This window comes from Pseudophryne corroboree, chromosome 1 (assembly GCF_028390025.1).
Source record: "Pseudophryne corroboree isolate aPseCor3 chromosome 1, aPseCor3.hap2, whole genome shotgun sequence".
Classification (NCBI taxonomy): domain Eukaryota; kingdom Metazoa; phylum Chordata; class Amphibia; order Anura; family Myobatrachidae; genus Pseudophryne; species Pseudophryne corroboree.
This window is the reverse complement of record NC_086444.1, coordinates 839,320,089-839,345,231: the sequence shown is the minus strand read 5'-3', so window position 1 is coordinate 839,345,231 and position 25,143 is coordinate 839,320,089. Positions and strand designations below refer to the sequence as shown.

Here is a 25,143-nt window from a genome sequence, read left to right as displayed (position 1 = left end):
AACAGCCCCTGTTTGTTGGTATCATAGCAGGTCCTCCCGAAGAGGAAGAGGCCTCGGATCTTCCAGCAGTAGACCCAGAAGATCTTCATACCAGGCCCTTCTTGGCCAGTCCGGAGCAATGAGGACTGCCTTAACTCCTGTTCTCCTTATGAGCTTTAGAATCCTTGGAATGAGTAAGTGGATGAAACACGTACACCGACTGGAACACCCACGGAGTCACCAGGGCGTCCACCGTCATTGTGGGTCTCTTGACCTAGAACAATACTTCCGAAGCTTCTTGTTGAGGCGGGAGGCCATCATGTCTATTTGAGGAACCCGCCAAAGATTTGTCACCTCCGTGAACACCTCTGGATGGAGGCCCCACTCTCCTGGATGGAGATCGTGTCTGCTGAGGAAGTCCGCTTCCCAGTTGTCCACTCCCGGAATGAAAATTGCTGACAGCATCAGCGCGCGTCTTTCTGTCCAGAGGATGATTCTTATTACCTCTGACATTGCAGCTCTGCTCTTCATTCCGCCCTGTCGGTTTATGTAGGCCACTGTCGTTCCATTGTCCGACTATACTTGAATGGCTCGATCTCGCAGATGATGTGCCGCTTGGAGAAGACCGTTTTACACGGCTCTTAGTTCCAGAATGTTTATTGGAAGACTGGATTCCAGACTTGACCACCTTCCTTGGAAGGTTTCCCCTTGGAGTGACTGCGCCCCATCCCCGGAGACTTGCATCCGTGGTTAGAAGGATCCAGTCCTTAATCCCGAACCTGCGGCCCTCCAGAAGGTGAGGTGTTTGCAGCCGCCAGAGGAGTGACATCCTTGCTTTTGGCGACAGATGTATCCTCAGGTGCATATGCAGATGAGAACTCGACCACTTGTCTAGGAGATCCAGTTGGAAAGATCGAGCATGAAATCTTCAGTATTGTAGAGCCTCGTAGGAGGCAACCATCTTCCCCAGAAGGCGAATGCACGGATTAACCGAAACACGGGCTGGCTTCCGGACCATTGTTTGTATCACCAAAGCTTTCTCGTCCGGTAGAAACACCCTCTGCACTTCTGTGTCGAGGATAATCCCCAGGAAAGACAGACAATCTCCTTGTCGGCTCCAAATGTGACTTTGGAAAGTTCAGGATCCAACCATGTTCCCTGAGCAGACGAGTCGTGAGAGCAATGGACTGCAACAACCTCTCCCTGGTCGATGCCTTTATCAGCAGATCGTCCAGATATGGAATTATGTTCACTCCACGTCTGTGGAGGAGAATCATCATCTCTGCCATCACCTTGGTGAATACCCTCGGTGCCGTGGAGAGAACGAATGGTAGTGTCTGAAACGGATAGTGACTGTCTAACAGTGCAACTCTGAGATAAGCCTGGTGCGGCGGCCAAATCGGAATGTGGAGGTACGCATCCTTGATATCCAAGAATACCAGAAACTCTCCCTCCTCCAGACCTGAGATCACCGCTCTCAGAGACTCCATTTTGAACTTGAATTCCCTCAGATAAGGGTTTAACGATTTCAAGTTCAAAATTGGTCTGACCAAACCATCCGGTTTCGGTACCAAGAAAAGGTTTGAATAGTAACCCATGTGTTGCATATGAGGTGGAACTGGAACAATGACCTCTGACTTTTAAAATTTTTGGATGGCTTCCTGTAGGATATAGTCCTGTCTGTCCATAGAGCTAGCAAGCCTGATTTGAAGAACCGGTGAGGCGGGAATTCTTGAAATTCGAGTCTGTACCCACAGGGACACAATATCGTTTACTCAGGGATCCAGGCCGGACAACACCCAGACGTGGCTTTAACGTCTGAACCTCGCACCCGCCAGTCCGTCCACGAGGCTGTGCGGTCCACCATCATGCTGAGACTTTTGAGGAACCAGAAGTAGGCTTCTTTTTGAATTTTGATGGCCCACCTCTAAAGAAGGTGGTAGGATGCTTGGACTTTTTTGTCTTAGAGGTCGGAAAGGACTGCGATGCAGATGAAGAAAAGGTTTTCTTCGTAGAAGGCATAGCTGAGGGAAGAAAAGGTGACTTATCCACGCATCCAACGCTTCCCCAAATAGAGCCTGACTTGTGAAGGGTAGGTTCTCCACACTTCTCCTGGATTCCGCGTCTGCCGACCATTGGCGTAGCCAGAGTCCCCTGCGAGCTGAGACAGACATGGAAGATATCCTTGCATTCAGCGCACCCAGGTCCTTCATGTATTCCACCATGAATCCCGCAGAATTCTGTATATTACGTAAAAACAGTTCAATGTCACTTCTATCCATTGTATCCAAGTCCTCTAGTAACGTGCCTGACCACTTTACTATAGCTTTTGAGATCCATGCACAGTCAATAGTAGGCCTTAACGCTACCCCTGAAGCAGTGTATGTCAGGAATCGGCATTCAGCGGTGTCTCACTTACCAGCGCGCTGGTGTGCAGGCCTCCGGAGGTCATGGCCTCAGTTACATAGTGTCACTGAGTACCCCTGAGTCTGGTGTGTATTCAGCTGTGTACAGCATCCGGCCTGTATGGACGCTGCCATGACACCTGCACTCAGCTGATCCAGGCATCCAATCCAGCGCTGTGCTTCCAGCCAGAGTTCAGTGACCAATCACCGCAGAGCAAGGGGTATAAGTTCCAGTCCGTGGCTCACTCACATCGCCTCGGACAACGAGTCACATATGGTGTGTCTAGTTCTCCTGGTTCCTGTTTCCAGCGATCCTCTGTGGTTACCTTCACTGTTCCATTCATCATTCTACAGCTCCCCTATTTACTACGGACTTCAGCCACAGCCAGCTACAAGCTCATCAGCAGTAAGAGACTCTCCTCAGGTGTTCATTTCATTTCCTACCTGTGCACTTCAGTAGTATATAAACCAGTGCATCTCAGCAGTGTTACCAACTAATTGCATTGGGACCGTCTCCTGCTTGTGCCTAGTGTGGCCATAAGGACTTGTGCTATATAGAGACTGTGTGTTTCCAAATAATACCGGAGTTCTGCTTTCAAATCCATTTGCATTCAGTTATCAGTTCATTTCATATTGTGTTATACAGAGACTGTTCTTTCAAATATTACCGGAGTTTTGTTTATTCATCTGCATTCAGTAAATCAAGTTATTTCATATTTTGTTGCAAGAGACTTTCAGTTACTTTTGGATTCAGTTATCAACCATTGTTTGCCACATTGCCGGTCTTCAGTTATTATTCATTGTTATACCATCTGCTCTGTGACCTCTGTGCTAATAAACATCAGCGCATATGCGCAGGACTTTTTTATTGCCTCCACGCTTTGTACATCACACCAACACTGACCCACTAGTGCCCCCGCCGGGGACAAACGAAACCAGAGACCTGACAGTTTGTCCGAGGCCCATGGACCCGGATGGTGGTCAGAGTGTGGGGTCAGGGGCACTCCAAAGTTTAGTGTCACGACTGGATGGTCAAGAGGCTGCGCAGCAGCAGATTATACAATTCTTGCAAGAAATGTCTTCTCGTTTAGATACTCTGCAACAATCCTTTCCAACTTCAGCTCCTCCAGTGTCATCTTCAGTTTCTGCTCCAGCTCCTAGTTCCTCAGTTTCCAGCTCTCCAGTTGCTTCTGTTCCTATGTCTCGCATTCATCTTCCTACACCAAGTAAATTTGATGGTAATCCTAAAATGTGTCGTGGATTTCTGAATCAATGTGAAGTCCACTTTGAATTACTGCCACAGAACTTTCCAACACCCAGAGCAAAGGTTGCATATATTGTTTCCCTTTTGTCGGGCTCTGCTCTGAACTGGGTCTCTCCGCTGTGGGAGCGAGCAGATGTATTGCTAAATAATTATACAGAGTTTGTTGCCGCATTCAGACGCATCTTTGACGAACCTGGGCAAACGACCTCTGCTTCTTCAGACCTCTTTCAGATCCGCCAGGGAACACGTACTGTGGGTCAGTATGTTATCCAGTTCCAGACACTGGCATCAGAAGTGAAATGGAACAATCATGCATTGGTTGCCGCCTTCTGGCATGGTCTGTCCGACCGCATAAAGGATGAGTTGACTATCAGAGATCTACCAGAGCAACTGGAAGCCCTAACTTCCCTGTGTGTCAAGTTGGATTTACGTTTACTCGAGCGAGCCTGTGAACGCTCCCGAGGTGATTTTCGCAAGCACCGAGTTATGCCTTCTGTACAGTCTCTACCTATTACTGCTGATGAACCCATGCAGGTAAACAAGTTTCGTTTAACACCTGAGGAGTGGTCTAGAAGGTTAAGGGAAAGACTGTCTCTATTGTGCTGCTGGTCAACTGATTGGTTCCTGCCCTGCTCGGTCAGGAAACGCCAGGTCCTAACTTGTAAAGGAGGAGTCAAGTTAGGGACCTTAAATAAAGCTCCTTCATCTCAAGATCTGATATTGCCTGTTACTTTGGAAATTCAAAATGGTCTTCAGTCTTTGTCTGCTTTAGTGGATTGTGGTGCTGCTGGGAATTTTATCACACAAGCTGCAGTGGATAGACTCCATCTCCCAGTGTCAAAGCTGTCTAGTCCAGTTTATCTTACTGCCGTGGACGGAAGCCGTATTGCTAGAGGTTCCATCATTCAGCAAACCAAGCCGGTAGTTCTGGGAGTGGGCTTCCTGCATTCCGAGCTCATCGAATTCCTGGTCATACCAAAAGCTACCTATGAGATTGTATTGGGTATGCCCTGGCTCCAATTGCACAATCCACAATTTGACTGGTCCACATTACAGTTAACGGCATGGAGTTCTTCCTGTTTTCATTTATGTCTAGCTCAAGTGTTTCCAATAAAATCTGCAAGTGTAAAACCCCAGTCTGGCCTTCCAGTGGCCTATCAGGAATTCACTGACGTCTTCAGTGAGAAAGCTGCTGATATCTTGCCTCCTCATCGAGAATGGGATTGCCCCATTGATTTGGTTCCAGGGAGCAAGCCACCTAGGAGGGCGCACATACCCTCTTTCAGTTCCTGAGACCCAAGCAATGAGTGAATATATAAAGGAGAATCTACAGAAGAGGTTTATCCGTCCATCCTCTTCCCCGGCCGGTGCGGGATTCTTCTTAGTTAAGAAGGAAGATGGAGGATTACGCCCCTGTATCGATTATCTGGGTTTAAATGACATCACGACTAAAAATAGTTACCCGTTACCCCTTATTACAGAGTTGTTCGACAGAGTCAAAGGTGCCTGCATCTTCACAAAATTAGATCTTCGCTGGGCTTAAAATCTCATCAGGATCCGAAGTGGTGATGAATGGAAAACCGCCTTCAATAATCGAGATGGCCTCTACGAATATCTAGTGATGCCCTTCGGTTTGAGTAATGCCCCGGCTGTTTTCTAAAACTTTGTCAACGAAGTGTTCAGAGATCTTCTGTATAAATGTGTGGTAGTTTACCTCGATGACATCTTGATATTTTCCCGTGATTTAGTTTCTCATCGCCAACAAGTAAAAGAGGTTCTTCGACAATCATCTGTATGGCAAATTATCTAAATGCACATTTGAAGCTCCTTCAATATCTTTTCTGGGATATATAATTTCAGGGACAGACTTTCAAATGGATCCAGCTAAATTAGAAGCTATAGAGAACTGGTCTCTTCCAACAACACTCAAGTCAGTTCAACGTTTTATTGGCTTTGCTAATTACTACAGAAAGTTTATTAAAGGCTTTTCCACATTAATAGCTCCAATTACCTGCCTTACTCGGAAAGGGGGAAACCCTTCCCAATGCTCTGACGAAGCACTGACTGCTTTTCATAAAATTAAACAGGCTTTTATTTCAGCTCCTGTGTTACAACAGCCAGATGTCAACAAGGCTTTCAATCTGGAAGTTGATACCTCAACGGTTGGTGTGGGCGCAGTCCTGTCCCAGGTGGGTGTTGATGGTAAGACTTACCCTTGTGGGTTTTTCTCTCGTAGATTCTTGCCCGCTGAGATTAACTATACCATCGCTGGCCAAGAGCTGTTAGCAATCAAATTGGCCCTTGAAGAATGGAGGTATTTGCTGGAGGGTGCGAGATTCCCTATTACCATCTACACGGATCACAAGAACCTCCTCTACTTAAAAGCAGCGCAGTGTCTGAATCCTCGGCAAGCAAGGTGGGCCCTATTCTTCTCTCGTTTTGACTTTAAGTTAATGTGTAGACCTGGCTCACAAAATGTTAAGGCAGATGCATTGTCTCGCTCTATGAGCTCAAGTAAGGAACCGTCAGAACAAACTGCTCGACCAGTACTAAATCCTGTGGTATTTGCAGCTATGGGTGTGACCCAAGTTCCACCTCCAGGCAAGATGTTTGTTTCTCCTGAGCTTCGTCCAAACCTTCTGTCCTGGGCTCATATGTCCAAAACTTTCAAGTTCCTATCTCAAACTTATTGGTGGCCTCACATGAATTTATGGCTTCATGTCCTAAATGTGGTCAACATAAAAGTTCCTCGTGAGGCTCCCGCGGGCCAATTACTACCAAATTCCATTCCCAGGCGTCCCTGGTCTCATTTATTGATGGATTTTATTTCGGATCTCCCTCCCTCCAAAGGGTATGATACCATCTGGGTAGTGGTCGATAGATTTTAAAAAATGGCACATTTCGTTCCACTTATGGGGTTGCCCTCTGCTCCCAAGCTGGCACAGTTATTCCTTCAGGAAATCTTTAGGTGACATGGACTTCCAACGGAAATAATATCTGATCGAGGTGTTCAGTTTGTGGCAAAGTTTTGGAGGGCCCTGTGTTCTGCACTGCAAGTTAAACTTACATTTTCCACGGCCTATCACCCTCAAACAAATGGTCAGACAGAGAGGGTAAATCAAGAGCTTGAGACCTATTTGAGACTGTATATTTCTTCTTCACAGGATGACTGGGTAGATTTATTGCCTTGGGCGGAGTTTGCTCATAATTTCCGTTATCATACTTCTACAGATACTACTCCTTTTTTCGCAGTTTATGGTCAGCATCCTAGAGAGTGCCGGATTTCCAAGATTTACCCATCATAGATGTGCCTGCGGCTGCTTCTGCTCTTCAACGGTTTTCTCAGATTTGGAAGAAGATTCATTTATCTCTTAAAGTTTCTCAACGGTATAAAGTTTTTGCTGATCGAAAAAGACGAGCAGTCCCTAGTTTAAGACGGAGATTTCGAGTAGATAACCAGACTTTGTCGCCAGGCTTTAGAGTTCCTTCAATGAAATTTGCTCAACGGTTTATTGGGCTATTTCCAGTAGAAAGTGTTATTAATCCGGTGGCTTATAAATTAAAACTGCCTTCTTATTTAAAAGTTCCCAACTCATTCCATATTTCTCTCCTCAGACCATTAATTCTCAATCTTTTCCAGAGAACTCTTCCAGCAGCTCCAAAGGTACAAACTCATCGGGGTGTGGAATACGAGGTGGAAAAGATCTTTGACTCTCGACAATGCTATGGTCCTTTGCAATATCTGATTGACTGGTCTGGATATGGTCCTGAAGAGAGGAGTTGGGTCAACACCACGGATGTGCACGCTCCACGGTTGGTACAAGCATTCCATAGACTCTTCCCTGCCAAGCCTCGTGGGTGTCCGGTGCCCACCCATAAAGAAGGGGGTACTGTCAGGAATCGGCGTTCAGCTGCGTCTCACTTACCAGCGCGCTGGTGTGCAGGCCTCCGGAGGTCATGGCCCCAGTTGCGGCTGCATGGATGCGCTGACCGCGAGCGGCATCTCTACGTGTCGCTGAGTACCCCGAGTCTGGTCCTGTGTGTGTATATTCTGCTGTGTGCCAGCATCCGGCCTGTATGGACGCTGCCATGACACCTGCACTCAGCTGATCCAGGCATCCAATCCAGTGCTGTGCTTCCAGCCAGAGTTCAGTGACCAATCACCGCAGAGCAAGGGGTATAAGTTCCAGTCCGTGGCTCACTCACATCGCCTCGGACAACGAGTCACATATGGTGTGTCTAGTTCTCCTGGTTCCTGTGTTCCTGTTTCCAGCGATCCTCTGTGGTAACCTTCACTGTTCCATTCATCATTCTACAGCTCCCCTGTTTACTACGGACTTCAGCCACAGCCAGCTACAAGCTCATCAGCAGTAAGACTCTCCTCAGGTGTTCATTTCATTTCCTACCTGTGCACTTCAGTAGTATATGAACCAGTGCATCTCAGCAGTGTTACCAACTAATTGCATTGGGACTGTCTCCTGCTTGGGCCTAGTGTGGCCATAAGGACTTGTGCTATATAGAGACTGTGTGTTTCCAAATAATACCGGAGTTCTGCTTTCAAATCCATTTGCATTCAGTTATCAGTTCATTTCATATTGTGTTATACAGAGACTGTTCTTTCAAGTATTACCGGAGTTTTGTTTATTCATCTGCATTCAGTAAATCAAGTTATTTCATATTTTGTTGCAAGAGACTTTGTTACTTTTGGATTCAGTTATCAACCATTGTTTTCCACATTGCCGATCTTCAGTTATTATTCATTGTTATACCATCTGCTCTGTGACCTCTGTGCTAATAAACATCAGCGCATATGCGCAGGACTTTTTTATTGCCTCCACGCTTTGTACATCGCACCAACACTGACCCACTAGTGCCTCCGCCGGGGACAGACCAAACCAAAGACCTGACAGTGTATATGGATTTTAGCACAGTGTCAATCTTACGATCAGCTGATTCTATTATCGCGGTAGTTCCAGGGACAGCTTAAACCACCTTTTTTGACAGTCTGGAGACAAATGCGTCAACTATGGGTGGGTTTTCCCATCTTTTTCTATCCTCCTCAGCGAAGGGAAAAGCTACCAGAACCCTCTTGGGGATCTGGAATTTTTTCTCCAGGGTTTCCCAGGATTTTTCAAACAAAGCATTTAATTCTTTAGAAGCAGGGAAGGTTAGCGAGGCTTTTTTGTCTGTGAAGTAAGCCTCCTCAACTAGCTCAGGTGGTGTGTCAGTAATGTTTAACACATCTCTAACGGCCTCAATCATGAGCTGCACCCTCTTAGCCAGGCATGCTGCCCCCCTCAGCACATGCCCGTCACCGTCTGCCGTGTCAGAGTCGGTATCCGTGTCCTCTTACATAATTTGGGGAAGTGCACGTTGCTTCGGGTATATGCTAGGGGGTTTAGAAGGAATAGGAACAGAACCTGATCAAACTGCCATAGAATTCTTTAAAACCTGAGTTTCAGTCTCAGTATGAGCTACCCTAGTAGAGATCTGAGAGATCATTCCCTTAATAGAAGTCAGCCATTCTGGCTCAGTAATAGGAATCTGAAACAATACATTACATTCCTGAGTACATGGAATGGATTCCTCTGGGGATGAAACGTCCTCTGCAGTATAAGACACAGAGTCCCTGGACATGGCTATGTGAGAAAACATACACCACACTCACATAGGAAAATGTCAGACACAGTCGTCCGTCCGTCCGTCCGCCCCCCTTCAGAGAAACACAGAGCTTGGAGCCAGCCCACACAGCGCTCAATTAGGTAGTATAACTAACCTGGTGCTGATTGTGTACCTTAATAGACTACACAGATAATACACAGCCTCCCCCCCCTTCTACAACCCCCTGGTACCGCCCAGGATAGCTGGAGTTGTGTGGAGGGACAGCACTCCCAGTCAGCGTCTCTAGTGCTGTATATGCAGGGAGAAAATGGCGCTGAACGCTGCTGAGTTCACTCTGAGGAGAAGCTCTCCCCCCCCCCCCCCCCCGGAAATGCCACCTCTCTCCCCGCATTTTCAAAAGATTATACTGGCCTGAGGATTTTGCTAGCAGCGTTACCGAGGTCCCTGATAGCCTTGAGTGACCAGTGTAGGGTATCTGCACTGGCTCAGGATGCCCCTCATAGCGCCGCACTGTGTACCAATGAGCTCTCCGAAGCGCAGTAAGTACTGCGCTCCTACCCTGTTGCCGCCATTCACACCAGCTCCCTGCATGTCGGGTCGCCGGTGACTCACTCGCCACCGGAATCTTCTGGCTGTTATGGGGTGGTAGCATGCTGCTGGAGTGAGCTCAGTGTCCTGTCAGCGGAGATAGTGGCCACTGACCTCTCAGGGTTGGACACTACTCTCCCCCCCTTCCTAAGTCCCACAAAGCAGGGAGGCATAAACGCTAATGAAAAAAATAAAACTAGAAAAACTCCTATGGAGCTCTCCTAGCTGTGACCGGTTCCTCCGGACACATTTTTTAAACAGAGTCTGGTAGGAGGGGCACAGAGCCAGCCCACACTATTATACTACTATAGTGCCAGTGGCTCCTAGTGGACCCATCTATACGCCATGGTACTAATGTGAACCCCAGCATCCTCTAGGACGTAAGAGAAATTGTGCGAACTTCACAGATACATAAAGTTCTGCCAACTGAGTGTAAACTGTGGGCAGCTCTATTATTGCAGTGACTAGTTAATCTGCGTCACAATGCTGGCATGTACAGCTCAATACCTGCACGGCTTAAGTACATGGATAGCTAAAATGTATTTAGAAGAGTAATTTTATCTGCACCAAATAGATTTATGTAAGGCTATGACTAAACTACAACATCGTGTTGGCAAAAATCATTTTGTACAAAAGGAGAGACCAATTTAAAATGTGCAAACAAATCAAATGCTAGATGGATTTACTTCCTAATTCAGTGCTATATTACTATATGAAAATCTGCTATTATAGTATTAACATGCATTGTCTAAGTTCCGAACCTACCTTGGCAACTTTAGAGAAACAGGCTGTTGTTATCACATTGACAGTTTTAGCATCATTCCTGTCAAAAACACATGGAATAAATGAATATACACTATATATACACACACATATAAAAATAAAAAACTTACGCACATATAACATTATCTTGATACAGTGTCACCTGTCAAGGGGTGGGATACAATATAAAAAATTATAGGATTTTAATTACCTACCGGAAAAATCCTTTTCTCGTAGTCTGTAGAGGATGCTGGGGTCCATATTAGTACCATGGGGTATAGACGGGTCCACCAGGAGCCATTGGCAATTTAAGAGTTTAACAGTGTGGGCTGGCTCCTCCCTCTATGCCCCTCCTACCAGACTCAGTCTAGAAACTGTGCCCGAGGAGACGGACAACTTCGAGAGAAGGATTTTACACAGATAGTGGCGAGATTCACACCAGCTCACACATACAAGGCAAACCAAGCTAACTAGCTTCAAAACTCAGCAACAGCTGAATAACATTACTGAACCAAGTAATAACGCAGTACTTAACTAAGAACAAAGCTGTACTGAATCAAGTAACCACTGCAGGATAACGAAGCGCTGGGCCGGCGCCCAGCATCCTCTACGGACTACGGGAAAAGGATTTACCGGTAGGTAATTAAAGTCATATTTTCCCTTACGTCCTTGAGGATGCTGGGGTCCATATTAGTACCATGGGGATGTACCAAAGCTCCCAGAACGGGAGGGAGAGAGCGAGGAGGCTCCTGCAAAACTGCTAGACCAAACTTGAGGTTATCAGAGGCCAAAGTATCGAACTTGTAAAACTTAGCAAACGTGTTCTACCCAGACCAAGTAGCTGTTCGGCAAAGCTGTATAGCCGAGACACCCCGGGCAGCCGCCCAGGAAGAGCCCACCTTACGAGTAGAGTGGGCATTAACAGATTTTGGACACGGCAATCCTGCCGTAGAATATGCATGCTGGTTGGCGAACCTGATCCAGCGTGAAATCGACTGCTTAGAAGCAGGACACCCAATTTTCTTGGGATCATAGAGGACAAAGAGTCAGATTTTCTATGACGAGCCGTCCTCTTCACATAAATCTTCAAAGCCCTCACAACATCCAAGGACTTTGAAGCAATTGAGTCAGTAGCCACTGGCACCACAATAGGTTGGTTGATATGAAAAACTGACACAACCTTAGGAAGGAACTGTGGACGAGTCCTGAGTTACACATTATCTTCATGGAAGACCAGATAGGGACTTTTACAGGACAAAGCCCACAATTCCGACACACGTCGAGCTAAGGACAACAAAGTGACCGCCTTCCACGTGAGAAATGTGATTTCAGCCTCCTGTAGAGGCTCAAACCAATCAGATTGCAAGAACTGTAATACCACATCAATAACCCAGGGTGCTGTTGGCGCAACAAAGGGAGGCTGGATGTGCAGAACCCCCCTTCAAAAATTTCTGAACCTCAGGGAGGACAGCCAATTGTTTTTGGAAGAAAATGGATAAAGCCGAGATCTGGACCTTGATGGAGCCCAATCTCAGGCCAATATCCACACCTGCTTGCAGGTAAAGGAGAAAACGTCCAAATTAAAACTCCACCGCAGGAAATTTCTTGGATTCACACCAAGACCCATTTTTTTCCAAATTCGATTGTAATGTTTAGACATTAGCCCTTTCCTAGCCTGTATCAGGGTAGGAATAACCTCGCTCGGAATACCCTTCCGAGCTAAGATCTGGCGCTCAACCGCCATGCCGTCAAACGTAGCCGTGGACAGTACCTCTGCAGTTTCTTGTTGAGGTGGGAGGACATCATGTCTAGGTGAGGAACCCCCCACCAACCGGTTACCTCTTCAAACACCTCCGGGTGGAGGCCCCACTCTCCTGGATGGAGATTGTGTCTGCTGAGGAAGTCCGCTTCCCAGTTGTCTACTCCCGGAATGAAGATTACGGACATCGCCACCGCGTGCCTTTCTGTCCAGAGGAGAATTCTTGTCACCTCTGACATTGCAGCCCTGCTCTTCGTTCCGCCTTGTCTGTTTATGTAGGCCACTGTGGTCACGTTGTCCGACTGCACCTGAACAGCCCGATCCTGCAGAAGGTGTGCTGCTTGAAGAAGACCGTTGTATACGGCTCTTAACTCCAGGATGTTTATCGGGAGAAGGGATTCTCGACTTGACCACCTTCATTGGAAGGTTTCCCCCTAAGCTACTGCTCCCCAACCTCTTAGACTTGCATCCGAGGTTAGAAGGACCCAGTCCTGAACTCTGAACCTTTGGCCCACCAGAAGGTGTGGTAGTTGTAGCCACCAGAGGAGCGAAATCCTGGCTTTCGGTGACAGACGTATCCTCTGGTGCATATGTAGGCGAGATCCCGACCACTGGTCCAAGAGATCCATCTTAAAGGATCGAGCATGAAACCTTCTGTACTGCAGAGCCCCGTAGGAGGCAACCATCTTCCCCAGAAGGCGGATGCACTGATGAACCAATACCCGGGCAGGCTTCAAGACATCCCGGATCATTGTTTGAATCACCAACGCTTTCTCCACAGGTAGAAACACCCTCTGCACCTCCGTGTCGAGGATCATCCCCAGGAAAGAGCCTTCTTGTCGGCTCCAGATGAGACTTTGGAAGGTTCAGGATCCAACCGTGCTCCTTGAGCAGATGCGTTATGAGAGCAATGGATCTTAGCAACTTTTCTCTGGACGATGCCTTGATCAGCAGATCGTCCAGATACGGAATTATGTTCACCCCCTGCTTGCGGAGGAGAACCATCATCCCTGCCCTCACCTTGGTGAAGACCCTCGGTGCCACGGAGAGACCGAACGGCAGTGCCTGAAACAGATAGTGATCGTCTAACCGTGCAAATAAAATATACTTTTACTAAGAACGCTCTGTAGAGCTCCCCTAGCTGTGACCGACTCCTCCGGGCACATTTTCTAAACCGAGTCTGGTAGGAGAGGCATAGAGGGAGGAGTCAGCCCACACTGTTAACCTCAAAGTGCCAATGGCACCTGGTGGACCCATCTATACCCCATGGTACTAATATGGACCCCAGCAACCTCTAGGACATAAGAGAAATTAAAAAAATAATTATTATATAGATATATATTTATTAACGACCATTTTTGCCCATTTTTCCAACATTTGCGAGAAAATGGTAAATTGTCTTTTGTTCCCATACAAACCAGCCGACAAGCGGTTTTGTTAGATAATCTTAAAATGTTTGCTCATGTTCAGCGCAAGTAAAATACTTTCAGTTGGACAACAGCCCCAATCATTTCAAACTGTTCAGTTCTGAAACATACAGCAAACCAAAAACCATATAATAGGGGTTTTGGTTACTTTCCGTTGAATCCTTTTCTCTTAAGCAGGTTGGGGAACACTGGACCATGGGAATGCAGGTAGGTTGGAGGAGCTGGCACTTAAAAATTAAACTGCACCTTTAAACCTAATCTCCCCCTGCAACCCCATAATGCCATAACACCTTTGAAAGAGTCCGGTAAGACGTGCCAGTCACCCAATGAAACAAACCAGTAGGGAAAAGACGATCAAGAATCAAACACCCTGCATAATAGGAGTCAATGGTAAGTAAATAAAAAAATCATTTTTTCTGAAGCCATGGTTGACACTGGGATCATGCGGTATAGTCAGGTGTCCAGCCAGGCACAAATGTGTTAACTTTTTTGAGGGCAGCCTGGGCGGCCCCTCCTGCCCTACACCCTGCCTGCTTAAGGCCAGTCAGTTATTACTCTACAAGCCAAAGAACAGGAAAGGAAAGGCACAAGGGAAAGTCCCGCACCCAGATAGGACAGGCAGAATAACATGTCAGAGAAGCTTGTCAAAGAGCAGAAGGATGGGCACCCAGTGTCAACCATGGCTTAATAAAAGAATTTTACACAAAAAAAAAAAAAATAGGATTTTAAATACCTACCGGTAAATCCTTTTCTCATAGTCCATAAGAGATTTTGGGGAGACTTAGTACGATGGGGTATATATGGGGTCCAAAGAAGCCGGTGCACTTTAAATTTCTTCACTGGGTGTGCTGGCTCCTACCCTCTATCCCCCCCCCAACACAGGCAGCTATAGGTAAAACAGTGCCCGAAGGAGAAAGGACATATATGAGAGAAGGAACAAGGAGTGGTGAGATTTATACACCAGCACACCACTAACATACAACAACCAGCAACGGCTGGTAACAATAACAGCAACAGCTGAACAGGTAACCATAGAACAAGAACCTGCAGAAAAGTCAACGCACTGAGGTGGGTGCCCAATATCCCTTATGGACTACGAGACAAGGATTTACCGGTAGGTCATTAAAATCCTATTTTCGCTATCAACCATAAGGGATATTGGGAAGACTTAGTACGATGGGGACGTCCCAAAGCTTCCAGAACGGGCGGGAAAGTGTGGAGACTGCTACAGCACCGCCTGCCCATACTGGGAATACTCTTTGGCCAGGGTATCAAACTTGTAGAACTTCACAAAAAAGTGTTCTTCCCCGACCAGGTAGCAGCTCGGCATAGTTGCAAGGCCGAGACTCCACGGGCAGCCGCCCAGGAAGAGCCCATCAATCTAGTAGAGTGGGCCTTCACTTCAGAGACACATAGGCCTGTTGGATAGTCAGCCTAAGCAAACGAGCAATTGACTGCTTCGAAGCAGGACAACCCTTCTTCCGCGCATCAGAGCACGCACAAGGAATCAGTCTTTCTGATCCGAGCCGTTCGCATGACAGTGACTTTCACGGCTAGCACCGCATCCAATGTCTCCGGAGGAGCTGAAGTGCCAGAACTCGACGGAACCACAACAGGTTGATTCAAATGGAATGCAGAGACTACCTTCGGCAGGAACTGCTGTCTAGTCCGGAGCTCCGCTCTGTCCTCGTAAAAGACCAAGTACGGACTTTTACACAATAAGACCCCCAATTCTGAGACACGTCTAGCAGAAGCCAGGGCCAGTTACATCACAGTCTTCCACGTGAGGTACTTGACTTCTACCATCGTCAGAGGTTCAAACCAGAAGGACTGTAGAAATTCCAACACCACATTCAAATCCTAGCATGCTGTAGTTGGCACAAAAGGAGGTTGTATGTGGAGTACCCCTTGTAAGAAGGTCTGTACTTCTGGCAACACTGCCTATTACTTCTGAAAGAAAATCGAGAGAGCTGAAATCTGGACCTTAATGGAACCCAAAAGTAAGCCCTTATCCACACCAGCCTGCAGGAAACGTGTGAAACGTCCCAAGTGGAATTCTGCAGACGGATACGTGCGCTCCTCGCACTAAGAGACATGATGATAGTGTTTTGACGTCACAGGTTTCCTGGCCTGAGCTATGGTAGTAATAACCTTTTTGGAAAGGCCCTTGTGAGCTAGGATGTTCCGCTCAACCTCCATGCCGTCAAACGAAGTCGCCATAAGTCCGGGTAGACGAATGGACCCTGTTGAAGATCTCTTCTTAGAGGTAGAGGCCAAGGGTCTTCGACTGACATGTCCAGAAGATCTATGTACCACGCCCTCCGAGGCCAATCAGAATTGCCTGTACTCCTTGATTTCTGAGTCGCTTGAGCACCCTTGGGTGCAACGGAATCAGAGGAAACAGGTAGGCCAGCCGGTAAGGCCAAGGCGACGTCAGTGCATCCACTGCCCTCATCTGAGGGTGCCTGGTTCCTGAGCAATACCAGTGAAGCGTCTTGTTGAATCGAGAAGCCATTATGTCTCATCTGTGGACAGCCCCACCGGTAGGATGATCTGCTAGAGCACCTGATGGTGGAGTCCCCACTCCACTGGGTAGAGATTGTGACGACTCAGGAAGTTCACTTCCCAGTTGCCTACACCCTGAATGAAGATTGCCGACATTGCATTTCTTTCTGCCCAGAAGAGTATCTTTGACACCTCTCGCATGCAGGCTCTGCTTTTTGTCACTCCTTGCCGACTGATGTACGCCACCGATGTGGCGTTATCCAACTGAACTTGGATTGCGTGATCCGTGAGCAGAGGAGAGGCCTGAACCGTACCCAGTAAAATCCCCAGGAACAGGAGCCGTTGAGTTGGCTCTAGGTGGGACTTCTGTAGATTGAGAATGCACCCATGGCGTGACAGAAGTTGGATAGTGTGGTCGATATGGAGCAATAAAAGCTACCTGGATCTTGCTTTTATCAGAAGATCGTCCAGGTAAGGGACAACATTGACCCCCTGGACCTGAAGTTGGAACATCATCCCCGCCATCACCTTTGTGAATACCCTCGTAGCCATGGACAGGCCAAAGGGCAGTGCCTGGAACTGGTAGTGATCGTCCAGGAGGGCAAACCTCAGATAAGCCTGATGAGGTGGCCAAATTGGAATATGAAGGTAGGCGTCCTTGATATTCAAGGAAACCAGGAATTCCTGTTCTTTCAGGCCCGCAATCACTGCCCTCAGGGATTCCATTTTGAATTTGAAAACCTTTAGGTAAGGGTTCAAGGACTTTAGATTCAAAATGGGCCTTACCGAGCCGTCCGGCTTCAGTACCACAAACAGATTGGAGTAATAACCCCTGCCTCGTTGTGGTATTGGTACTGGAACAATGACGTGGGACTGGACCAACTTTTGGATAGCATGTTGCAACATAACTTGCGTATCCTCCAAAGCTGGCAAGCTTGATTTGAAAAATCGTTGGGGGAGGAGCACCGTCGAACTCCAGCTTGTAACCCTGAGAAATGAGGTCCTTGACCCAGGTATCCTGGCAGGAGCTTTCCCAGGTGCGGCTGAAGTGACGCAGTCGAGCTCCCACCTCGAGATCTGCTCGGGGTGGGTGGGCACAGTCATGCTGAGGACTTGGTGGAAGCAGAACTAGTGCTCTGTTCCTGAGAACCGGTGGTTGCAGGTCTTTTTGACTTACCTCTGGTGCCTCTTAGCATTGGAGGCACCTCTGGCCCTAGATCGAAATCTGTTAGACCGAAAGGACTGATCTGACGGCCCTGTGTAGGAGCACCTAGCTGGCGGGGCCCCAGAGGGGAGAAACGTGGATTTCCCCAAAGTAACTTTGGAAATCCACATATCCAATTAAACCCCAAAGAGTCAATACCCAGAAAAGGGGAGGGATTCAACACTGCGCTTGGATTCTGCGTCCGCTACCCAATGACGCAACTACAAAGTCTTGCGCGCCGACACTGCCATGGCAGAAGTCCTAGCATTAATATTGTCCATCTCCTTGAGTGAGTCACACAAGATGCGTGCAGTGTCCTGACTGTGCTTCAGGCGAGTCACCGTAGTGACCAGAGGCATATCCCCGAAGAGGCCCTCCTGAATTTGAGAAGCCCATGTGTGAATGGCATGGGTCATCCAGCTACCCACTACGACCAGCCTCTGCGATACACCAGCTGCCGTCAAGATGGACTTTAGGGTAGTCTCTATTTTTCTGTCCCCATGGTCCTTTATGGTAAAGGAGCCCAGCCGGGATGAAGCGGGGAACTGTGTACAGGAAGCGGGCGGGGTCACACTCCAGAACGAGACTTGTTCCGGAGTGTGACCCCGCCCGCTTCCTGTACACAGTCCCCCGCTTCATCCCGGCTGTACGTTGCCAGTGTCACCCTCCAGTGTCCCAGTAGGAGAATCCAGCAATTGAGCAGAGTCCCAGTATATCCGGAACCTGGCACTCCATTTGAGATCTTTATGCCCTTGTTGAAATCTCCATCTGGTAAACGCCTCCATTTCTTACCAAAAATTCATTTTTTTTGCTTTTATAAATTCTCTTTATGTAATAAAATTTGCGTTTTTACTGAATCACGCTATGTGGGATATTATTCTGTTTATCCACATGTCCACGATGTAAATGAGGAACTTGTTACACTGAATCTGAGACAACACCAGCAGAAAGTATATAGCTACATGCTCGAAGTATAGAGCTTTCTGGTAAAGCCTCCATTACTTATCTTTTCTGGGATAAACGAGGGAATTTATTATACTTCTTATCATGATACCCTCCAAATGCCATTTTTGGGATATTTTGATGTTATTTTGCGTTTGAAGAGTAGAGTTATCGGGTAAAGCTTCCATTACCTACCCTTGCAGATAAAGGAAGGGATTCACTATATTCTGTATAGCTATTCAAGATATGTGACGATATTTCACTATGTGGAGCTTTTTTTTCTCTTTTATTCCCATATATCCATGTGCATCCCATTAATGGGAATGAATCTCATCAAATTGATTTGAATCATTCGGAGATAAGTAGAAATTTGTGTACTACGACACTTTTGGGTGATTTTAACACTTAGCGCGCAAGTTTTCTATCAACCACAACCTTTTTCTTGAGCCCCACCGGTGAATCAGTTGTTGAAATGCCTGAGGGTGAAGACCCCATTCTCCTGGATGAAGATCGTGCCTGCTGAGGAAGTCCGCTTCCCAATTGCACCTGGATGGCTTGATTTTGGAAAAGGGAGGAAACCTGCAGGAGAGCACTGTAAACTGCCCTGAGCACCAATACATTAATCGGGAGTGCAGATTCATAACTCGACCCCTTACCTTGGAATAGGGCACCTTGGGTCAGAGCCCCCATCCACGGATGCTGGCATCCGTTGTCAGTAGTATCCATGACTGGATACCGAAACTCCGACCCCCCACAATGTGAGGGACCTGCAGCCACCATAACAGGGAAATACGTGCTTTTGGTGACAGAGTTACCATCTGGTGCATATGCAGACGAGACCCAGACCATTTGTCCAGCAGATCAAGCTGGAACGGACAGGCATGAAACCTGCCGTACTAAATGGCCTCTTATGAGGCCACCATCTTGCCCAGTAGGCGAATGCAAAGATGAATCGAAATCATGCAGGGCCTGAGTACCGAGCGGACCATAGCCAGGATAGTTAAGGCCTTGTCTAATGGAAGGAACACCTTCTGACACCAGTGTCAATCCTAGGAACTGAAGTCTTTGTGATGGTTCCAGGTGAGATTTCCGGAAATTTAGGATCCAGCCATGATCCGTAAGCAGTCGAGTCGTAAGGTCAATGCTGTGCAGCAGACGTTCCCTGGACATCGCCTTTATCAGGTAGGTGACGATGTTGACTCCCATTCTGCGCAATGACTTTCATAAATACCCTCGGAGCTGTGGAGAGACCAAAAGGTGATGCCTGAAACTGGAAGTGGTTGTCCAGGAGAGCGAACCAAAGGTAAGCCTGATGGGGAGGCCATATTGGAATATGCAGGTAAGCATCCTTGAAATCCAGCGATATGAGGAATTTCCCCTCCTCCAAACCACAGCACGCAGTGATTTCATCCTGAATTTGAACACACGTAGGTATGGGTTCAGAGCTTTGAGGTTCAAGATGGGTCGAACCGAACCATCCGGTTTCAGAACAGCAGACAGACTGGAGTAAAACCCTTGTTTGTATGATGGAGCAGGTACTGGGACAACAACCTCTGTTTGTAGTTGTTTTTGAATGACGTCTTGCAAGGTAACCCTTGCTACGGGTGAAGCTGGCAAGCTTGACTTGAAGAATCTGAGAGGTAGTGCTTGAAACTCCAAATGGTATACTTGGGATAAGAGGTCCCTCACCCAAGGATCCCAGCAGAACAGTGCCCAGGCCTGGGCAAAGTGCTGAAGTTGAGCACAAACATGTAATTTGCCTTGCTGCTGGGGCCAACCGTCACGCGGAGGGCTTCGTGGATGATGATCCGGAGGCCTGATCCAGAGAACCAGCGGCCGCTAGCTTACGGGACTTACCATGAGATCCTCTAGCAGCATTTGATGTACCTCTGGCTCTGAATCTTGCCGCACGAAAGGACTGCAAAGAGGGCCCAGGAGGTGCAGCAGACGGAAGACATGCCCGCCGTTGCCTGGGAGATCCACTTATTCAGCTATTCTTCAAACATGGCATCCCCTGTAAAAGGAAGGTTTTCTACACCTTTTTTGGAATCCGCATCCGCTGACCACTGTCGTAACCACAGAGCCCTGTGGGCCAAGACCGCCATAGCCATGGCACGGCCATTGATGAGGCATAATTCCTTAACGGATCGCTCACAAAGTTAGCCGCATCCTGTATATGATGCAGTAGGGCACAGGTTCTCAAACTCGGTCCTCGGGACAGCACATGGTTCATGTTTTCCATGTCACCTGTAGATTTTTAAAATGTGACAGTTGGTGATACACAGTGCAGCTGCTGGGTTACTTGGAAAACGTGAACCGTGTGGGGTCCTGAGGACCGAGTTTGAGAACCACTGCAGTAGGGAATTGATCTCCTCCTGTGGCAGGGAGTCCGACCCACTCACTATATTTTCAGACCATTTTACCATGGCCCTAGAAATCCAGCAACAAGCACTAGTGAGCCGTTGAGCTACACCCACTGCAGTATAAATTGATTTGAGTGTAGTCTCAATTTTACAGTTGGCTGGGTCTTTGAGAGAGATAGCCCCAGGTACAGGCAGTACAATTTTACGTGACAGCATGGACACTGAAGTATCCACTGACTGAGGATTTTCCCAAACTTTTCTGTCCTCTGCAGGAAAGGGAAAAGAATTCAATAACCATTTTGGGGTAATTAATTTCTTATCAGGGTTTACTCACGCCTCCTTAGTCAGGGAGTTTAGCTCCTTTGAAACAGGAATGGTGACAGAGGATTTTGGCTTTACATTAAAATACAATTCCTCTTCTGGTTCTTCCCCCATAACTTGTATGTTGAGGACCTCCCTAATGGCATAAATTAGGGCCTCAACTCCAGGGGACAGGGAATTATCCTCATCCACCTCCAGCATTGCCTCATCAAACTCCAGTAAGTCAGTCTCAGACTGGAGTTCCTGTGGAAGCGTACGTTTATGAGAAACCATCAGGAAGGGCTGAGTAGCCTGTCTGCGGTCTGTAGCCTTAATTAGGAAATCATCTATAGACTGTTTTAAGGTCTGTCTTCATGCTTAGCCGTAGCTAACCCAGTATTAATATTAGCAATCATTGTTTTAAATGATTCTAACCACTCCGGTTCCTGCATAGAACTTTCATGTGAAGGCAGAAAACACTGGGTACACAGTAAAGATCCCTGTGAGGAAGGTGTAAACTTTGTGTTACATGAGGGGGACACAGATTTTTTCCCCCCAGACATTCTTACAGCAGACAACACAGCCGTAATAAGAATACAGTGAAAACAACACAGTTAGTGCACAGACACAGTAACCCCAAACCGCCCTGTATGGAGTGACAGAGAGAGGATTGAGACCAGCACACAATATTACAGTCCAAGCAAAGCTCCGCTGGGTATATTATATATACATTTGTTTGCCAAGTGGACAGCGGTGTAACCACTGAATATATATACGCTCCCCCCTTCCTATTTGACCCCCTGGTACAAGTACAGTGGTGGTTCAGTAGCCTTTGTTGAGGAGCAGCGTCAGCATGCAGCCTGTAGCAGTAGTGGGAAATGGCGCCTTCTGGCCGCTGGTCCCGCTCTCCGGGAAGCCCCGCCCCTTCCATGGAACGCGGTCCCTATCTATTATACTGGCTTGTACTGTGTGTAAAAAGCAGATCTGGAGGTAAAAAAAACAAAAACCAGAGAGAACAACCCCGTTTCTTCACCCAGTGTGGGACAGCTCCATGCACCGCAGCTCGTGGCCCGTGACGCCGCGCCCTTATGACGCCATTGTCACCAGTATGGTGGCCAATCCTGGGATCGGCGGGATCCCGGAATTTAGGCCCAAAAATGGCCAGGATTCAATCCCGGGACTGGAAGCTCCAATCCCGGGGATTGAGGGATCACCAGGACGCTCAGACGCTGCTTGGCTTTCTCCTTCCGGGTCCCCAGCGCAGCGCGAGAGGTCACGCTGTGCTGTCAGGAGCCGTCAGCAGCGATCAAAGGATGATCCCCTCCCGCCCGCCCTCGGTATATGGTAAGTTATATGTGCGGGGCGGAGCGAGGGGGCGGCCACCTATCTAAAAGCCAATCCCGGTTCAATTCCGATACCCGGGATTGAAAAAATGGCCCGGGATTGGCTTCCCTAGTCACCAGGTACCCGCTAACCGGGACCCCGGTGTAACACTCATCACACCGCGCCTGTCTTCGGCATCTGTTAGGGGTGGCGGCATGCTGCCGATGTGGGCTCACACTCTGGGAGTGTGAGAAACAGCACTTCAGGAGCATAGTGTCCTGTCAGCGGGGATATGAACCATTAACTCTATATTAAGTTGGTTCGGTCCCGTCCCCCCCTAAGTCCCACAATGCTGGCAGACTGGTTGCCAACCAGTACAGCCTGAAAAAAATAAACTAAAATCAAATTCTGAAGAAAACTCTCTGGAGCTCCAGAGATATGCACCCGGCTCCTTGGGTACATTTTCTAAACGGAGTCTGCTTGGAGAGGCGTAGAGGGGAGGAGCCAGCACACACCAATTAATTCTTAAAGTGCCTGGCTCCAATGGACCCACTCTATACCCCATGGTACTAAAGTAAATTCCCCAGTATCCACTAGGACATTAGAGAAAACATATCAAAGGCATAGACCCGTGTAGACAGATGACCATGTAGCTGCTTTGCATAGTTGTTCTGCAGATGCCCCACAGCGTTCTCCCCACGAAGGACCTCCAGATCGGATAGAATAAGCTTTCACTAATTCCAGCAGGGGAAGATCAGTAAGTATACGCCTGTGATCTGGCCATACTAAACCATATAGCTAGCGTCTGCTTATTTGCAGGCCAGCCCCTCTTATGAAATCAACAAAGCATGAATTTGTTTACCTGATTGAGTCAGTACATTGCACGTATAACCTTGAGGCCCGGACAACATAAAGCAAAGCTTCACCTGCTGAGAGGTCTGATAAATGGAAAGCCGGGACTACAATTTCCTATTTCAGATGGAAATTGGATACCACCGTAGGCAAATATCTGGCTTTTGTTCAAAGAACAGCTCCATCCTGATGAAAAAAACAGAAATAGGGAACTGCCTGAAAGTGCCCCAAAGTCTGACACACTACGTGTAGAGGCAAAAGGCAACAGGAAACAATGTCTTGGCTGCGAGCCATTTGAGGTTAACCGAAGTCAAAGGTTCAAAAGGGCACTTTTGCAGAAGACAAAGACAAATCCCATGGAGCCACCGGAGGGTCAACGGGAGGCTGAACCCGAAGAACTCCCTGGTGAAATGTCCTAACCGTCGACAATGGGGTAAATCCATCTCTGAAACCACACTGACAGAGCGGGAATATGAACCTTTAAAGAAGCCAGACATTTGACAGCACATCATTGGACGTACGTATGCCAGACTTTATAATATATCCAAGCTGAAGCTGGCTTCCCTGCCTTGAGCATGGGCTAAATTACAGAAATCCTTAGATCTCAGCAAGGATGACTGAAGAGCCACATCGTCAAAGACAGGTGAGCCAAGTCCAGGTGCAGACAAGGACCCTGATACAACAGGTCTAGTCGCAGAAGAAGTTAGAGGATCGTCTATGGACAGACTCTGAAAGTCGGTAAACCAATGACATATGGGCCATGCAGACTTAATCAATAGTATTGTGCTTCCTTCCTGGTTGTATCCTGAGAAGGAACGATTCTAGAGGGAAGAGGTATGCTAGATAAAAGGACCACTTCACTGCAAGGGTGTTCACAAATGCTGCTTTGGGGTCTCTTGTTCTGGACCCGTACACTGGAAGCTTGTGGTTGTGACCTGAGGCCCTCAGGTCCATGTCCAGTAGGCCCCATCTTTCTACCAGAATTTGAAAGACCACTGGGTGGAGCAACCACTATCTTGGGTGCACCTCGTGCCAACTGAGGAAGTCTGTTTCCTAGTTTAGAACACCCATAATGAACACTGCGGATATTGCTGGGATATATAATTCGGCGCATCCGAGTATGTGCTTTACCTCTCGCATAGCTATCCGACTGCACGTATTAACTTGGTGATTCAGATAGGCTACCGCAATGGCGCTGTCTAACTGAACCTGTACTGGTTTTCCCTGAATAACTTCTCATGCTAGAATGTGGGCTTTGCAAACTGTCTGAAGTTCCAGGACTATTTCTGCTAGAGTCCAACATCCTTGGAAGGAGTACAGGTTGAATACTGCACCCCAACCTCACAGACTTGCGTTTGTGGTAAGGAGTATCCAATCAAAGATACAGAAGGGTCTTCCCTTATCCAGGTGAGATGTTTGCAGCCACCAGGTTAGGGACAGACGAGCCTCTGGCGAGTGGGTCATCGTCTGGGATCTGATTAGATGGGCCAAACCATGTCATCTGGATAGAATCAGATGCTGTAGAGATCTGGAATGTAACTGTGCATATTCCACCATGTCGAATGCTGACACCATTCATCCCAGGACCTGCATCGCCTCCTGGACTGACACTCGGCGACTGTGTAGTAACCTGTGTACTCTGTTGCAGTGCTAGGATTTTGTCTGCAGGTAAAGAAATTCTCTCTGCTTAAGAATCCAGTAGAGCTACCAAATGTACCGTTCTCTGGCAAGGAATAAGTGGAGACCTTCCATTTGATCAACCAGCCGTGCATCTGTAAGCAGGCAATGGTTATCCAGAGATGGCAGTGTAGGACCTCAGGAGACTGTGCTAATATCAGCCGGTAGTCC

The 25,143-nt window shown here is 47.7% G+C and overlaps 1 protein-coding gene across 1 annotated transcript in view; it reads right to left on the bottom strand.

The window, feature by feature from the left end:
- The window catches only part of SDAD1 (SDA1 domain containing 1), a 221,128-nt gene that overhangs the window by 147,203 nt on the left and 48,782 nt on the right, over positions 1–25,143 (bottom strand). The window contains exon 7 of the mRNA XM_063919903.1: positions 10,624–10,681. Coding sequence (XP_063775973.1) covers positions 10,624–10,681 — 58 coding nt within the window. The remainder of the gene's footprint in view (positions 1–10,623; positions 10,682–25,143) is intronic.